At 53.8% G+C, this 5,000-nt stretch overlaps 1 protein-coding gene across 3 annotated transcripts in view; it reads right to left on the bottom strand.

The window, feature by feature from the left end:
• The window catches only part of LOC102782714 (dynamin-1-like), a 27,658-nt gene that overhangs the window by 8,626 nt on the left and 14,032 nt on the right, over window positions 1-5,000 (bottom strand). For all 3 annotated transcript variants that reach the window (XM_087849603.1, XM_087849604.1, XM_087849605.1), the window contains exons 12-22: window positions 4,995-5,000; window positions 4,812-4,863; window positions 4,684-4,695; window positions 4,243-4,356; window positions 3,723-3,832; window positions 3,221-3,332; window positions 3,106-3,117; window positions 1,309-1,476; window positions 1,146-1,232; window positions 901-1,055; window positions 664-825 (exon numbers count right to left, since the gene is read on the bottom strand). The exon at window positions 4,995-5,000 is cut by the window's right edge and continues 65 nt beyond it. In XM_087849603.1, the coding sequence (XP_087705729.1) occupies window positions 664-825; window positions 901-1,055; window positions 1,146-1,232; window positions 1,309-1,476; window positions 3,106-3,117; window positions 3,221-3,332; window positions 3,723-3,832; window positions 4,243-4,356; window positions 4,684-4,695; window positions 4,812-4,863; window positions 4,995-5,000 (990 nt within the window). The remainder of the gene's footprint in view (window positions 1-663; window positions 826-900; window positions 1,056-1,145; window positions 1,233-1,308; window positions 1,477-3,105; window positions 3,118-3,220; window positions 3,333-3,722; window positions 3,833-4,242; window positions 4,357-4,683; window positions 4,696-4,811; window positions 4,864-4,994) is intronic.

Here is a 5,000-nt window from a genome sequence, read left to right on the forward strand (position 1 = left end):
TAGCTCTGTCTGCTGAAGCCAGCTGCACACACTGATCCCTGGAAACATCTGGATGTTCATGGTGCAGTTTAGAAACAGCATTCCAGGATACAGTCATCTGTTTGATGCTCCTTTACACTGCTGAGACCGTCTTACACTGTCACACACACCTGTCAACCAACACCTGCAGTTCCTCCACCGTCCAGCAGAGGCAGCAGTGAGTCAGCCCCATAGACTTCCATGTAAAACTTTACGGCAGAAACAAACGTGTTTGGTGTCTGTGGATCATTTATTGGAGCATGTGGTATTACGCACCTGGATTAAAGTTTTCATTATTAGGGGCGTGGCCTCTTTGACTGACAGGTGGATGATGAGACAGGTGGCTGCAGCTGATGGCTGTCTGCTGGGCTTCAGCTCATGTCCCTGAACTGGACCTGTGGACCGTGTGCGTGCTGCTGGAGCTTTTTTAATGACGTGACCAATAACACTGCTGCTGTGACGTTACTGTGAGAGACCATGTGACATCACAGGCTCCTTTCATCTTTTATGTACAGTCTGCCTCCAGAAACTCACCTGTCCTGACTGCATTTGAACTCAGCACACGCTAGGAGCCTGTGCTGCTGATCACCTGACCTCTGTGACCTCAGGCTTCCTGTTATAAACACGGAGTAGGAGGGGCGTTACCTGGGAACTCCAGGTGGTGGCGCTCTGTTGGGTCGTGAGGGGATAGAGGGTGGGGGTCCAGGATCAGGTGACACCGCCGGACGGGTGGGGGCGGCACGACCACCTGGACGAGGAGGGCCAGGAGGGGCCCGGCGCTGGGGGGTCGGACTGGACATGGGGGACCTGCAGAGACCAGCCGAGTGTCAGTGACGCCGCCCTGGTCTGTTACGCAGCACGGCCCATCTGTTAGCGGCATACCTGCGTCCTGACGGCATCCCCGTCACCTGCAGCCATGAGTCGTCAACGGGCGGAGGCATCGCTGTGGTGATGGTGGAGGTGCTGATGTCACCGATGATGCCGAGGCCCTCGCGCAGCGCGTGGTACATCCTGAGCATCTCGTCGCGGTGCTGAGCCTGGACGAGAGCAGGAAGAAGCAGAGTCTGAGTCTGATTGGCTTAAAACCCGAGCCCCTCCCACCTCCACCTGTCCGCCTGCTGCCTCACCTGTTCCTGGGACTCCTCCATCAGGGTGTTCTGGTCTCCACAAGAGTACAGGTGAGCCAGCAGGTCAGCGTGGATGAAGTCCTTCGTCTGAGGAGCAGAGAGGAGGTCACGTGACTCACCACATGACTTCCTGTATGGCCTCGTGTGCGTGTGTGTGTCGTACATTGTTGACCATCAGGTGCATGATGGTCTTGGGGATCAGGTCCCTGATGGTGCGGTGGATGATGGCAAGGTACGAGTCCACCAGGTTCCTGACGATCTCCACCTGCCGCTCCAGCTGAGGGTCCAGACTGTGGATGTGCCCGTCGCCACTCGACTCCTCCACCTCCACCTGCACACGCTGACTGTTACACACACACCACCTCCACCTGCACACGCTGACTGTTACACACACCACCTCCACCTGCACACGCTGACTGTTACACACACCACCTCCACCTGCACACGCTGACTGTTACACACACACCACCTCCACCTGCACACGCTGACTGTTACACACACCACCTCCACCTGCACACGCTGACTGTTACACACACCACCTCCACCTGCACACGGTGACTGTTACACACACACCACCTCCACCTGCACACGCTGACTGTTACACACACCACCTCCACCTGCACACGCTGACTGTTACACACACACCACCTCCACCTGCACACGCTGACTGTTACACACACACCACCTCCACCTGCACACGCTGACTGTCACACACACCACCTCCACCTGCACACGCTGACTGTTACACACACACTCCACCTCCACCTGCACACGCTGACTGTTACACACACCACCTCCACCTGCACACGCTGACTGTCACACACACTCCACCTCCACCTGCACACGCTGACTGTTACACACACACCACCTCCACCTGCACACGCTGACTGTCACACACACTCCACCTCCACCTGCACACGCTGACTGTTACACACACACCACCTCCACCTGCACACGCTGACTGTTACACACACTCCACCTCCACCTGCACACGCTGACTGTTACACACACCACCTCCACCTGCACACGCTGACTGTTACACACACCACCTCCACCTGCACACGCTGACTGTTACACACACACACCACCTCCACCTGCACACGCTGACTGTTACACACACCACCTCCACCTGCACACGCTGACTGTTACACACACCACCTCCACCTGCACACGCTGACTGTTACACACACACCACCTCCACCTGCACACGCTGACTGTTACACACACACCACCTCCACCTGCACACGCTGACTGTTACACACACTCCACCTCCACCTGCACACGCTGACTGTTACACACACACTCCACCTCCACCTGCACACGCTGACTGTTACACACACACCACCTCCACCTGCACACGCTGACTGTTAAACACACCACCTCCACCTGCACACGCTGACTGTTACACACACACCACCTCCACCTGCACACGCTGACTGTTACACACACCACCTCCACCTGCACACGCTGACTGTTACACACACACCACCTCCACCTGCACACGCTGACTGTTACACACACACCACCTCCACCTGCACACGCTGACTGTTAAACACACCACCTCCACCTGCACACGCTGACTGTTACACACACACCACCTCCACCTGCACACGCTGACTGTTACACACACTCCACCTCCACCTGCACACGCTGACTGTTACACACACACCACCTCCACCTGCACACGCTGACTGTTAAACACACCACCTCCACCTGCACACGCTGACTGTTACACACACACCACCTCCACCTGCACACGCTGACTGTTACACACACACCACCTCCACCTGCACACGCTGACTGTTACACACACACCACCTCCACCTGCACACGCTGACTGTTACACACACACCACCTCCACCTGCACACGCTGACTGTTACACACACACCACCTCCACCTGCACACGCTGACTGTTACACACACACCACCTCCACCTGAAATGCACCATGAGAGACTCACCTTCTCTTTATCCTGATGGAGGGCAGAGGACAGAGTAAAGTGTTTACATGTAATTGTACTGCAGTAATAACATCAGTAATAATATTGTTATAACACAGTAAAACTTGGGGCGTACCACGCTGCGTTCAGGGTACACTCCAGCACGTAGGAAGGACGCCTTCCAGCCGTCGACCTCGTCCTGAGACTCGCTGGCCAGCTCCAGCTGACGGTAGTCCTTGTACACGTTCCTGCATCATCACAGTTATGATCAGACATAAATCAGGATCATCATCAGGACCAGGGACACACACATCTCATCTGCTGCTGAAAAACACCATTTTCCATGGCTACTTCCTGTCACGTGACGGCGTTTGCCATCAGAGAGCCTAAACTTGGACTGAGAACAGTTTAACATCTGTGCTGATGTGTTTCGAGCCGCTGCAGCTGGCTCATCACCGTGTGTCCAAATGTGGCTGCGTTTAGTTTCCATCTTCGCTGACCTTCAGATTCTTAACCGCACGCTTTCGTTCTCGGTTCGATCACAGCGCGCTCAGATGGAAACTCTTTGCTAAACGTTAGCGTAGGAGCTGGACGCTCGTCGTTTTATTGGAGCACCTCTCAGCGTGTGGCTGACTGACCTGTGCTCAGTGTTGAACAGGGCGAAGATGTGTTTGCTGGACATGAAGCTCTTCTCAATGTCCTTCAGTTTCAGGTTGTCTACAGGCAGCATGTACTTCTTCTCTTTCTCCTGTAGGAGGCGCAATGAAAGCAGTGAGATAAATAGCATAAAGCCTTCTGCCCTCTCAGTAAACCTTTATTTAACGAGATTTAACTTTAAATAGAAATAAAATGTTTGTGCTGCATCCATGTGACACCTTCCTGTGGTATCCAAACCCTGCTGATGGAGATGAGCAGCAGCGTGTTTACATGTGTGTGTTACGGTTTCCTCCTGCAGACTGTGAGTGCAGTCAGGTCTGTTTAAACCCCAGCCGGGGTTTGTACTGTAGATGTGACAGTTTTGAAATACGTGTCTCGTGTATGCACGGCTCACGGCAAAGCTCTGCACACAAACAAACCCAGCTGGTACATAGAAACATCATGCTCTGCTGCACGGTGTGAGCATGCGTGTGCGTTTGTGCAGGTTTCTGTGTGTGTTACCTCATCATCTTTGTACCAGGACAGCGTCTCTGCAGTCAGGACGAACCAGTACTCTTTGGCTCCGCCCTTCATGATGCCGATGTTGTTGATGGTGAGCCAGCCTTTACGGATCACCTGCGCATCAGTAAAACATGTGAGTGATGATGTCACTGATCGCAGACTGCCTGTTAGCTAAAACGTGAAAACATCTGACGCTGCAGTCGCCGCAGAAACCTGCACGTTTGGTATCAGGTAACGATCAAATAACACCTGGACCAACATCACGAACCCCCTCAGGAGGATCTCTTTACTTTTTCATCAAAATTCAAATCCAGATCAAAGGTCAAAGGTTGCTTTAAACCTGGGGTCACAGGTCAGTGACACCAGGTTAACGCTTCGTGTTTCCAGCTCCAACAAAGGTGCACCCTCCCCGTTACATTAGCTACAAGAACACACACTCACCATGATCTCATCCTGGTTGCCGTGGCAACAGAGGCGTTAGAGACAGAGGAAGAAAAAGAGGTTAAAGATGGCGTCCTCCCACACTTCATCGTTGCTCCTCCTTTCCCAGGATACCTGCACACACTCACCTGGTTTCCTGCTGCCTTCTTCTTGTTCATCTGACTGCTCTTCTGCTGCGCGCTGACACACACACACACACACACACCAGGTGAGTGTTCACACAGCTCAGGTGTATCACACAGCTGACACACCTGTACCTGTGTGTCAGGGACACAGGTGAGCCTGACAGGAAGTCGGTTTAAGGGTCTTACTTTGCG

This window comes from Neolamprologus brichardi, chromosome 12, assembly GCF_056152115.1.
Source record: "Neolamprologus brichardi isolate AB-2024 chromosome 12, ASM5615211v1, whole genome shotgun sequence".
Lineage (NCBI taxonomy): Eukaryota > Metazoa > Chordata > Actinopteri > Cichliformes > Cichlidae > Neolamprologus > Neolamprologus brichardi.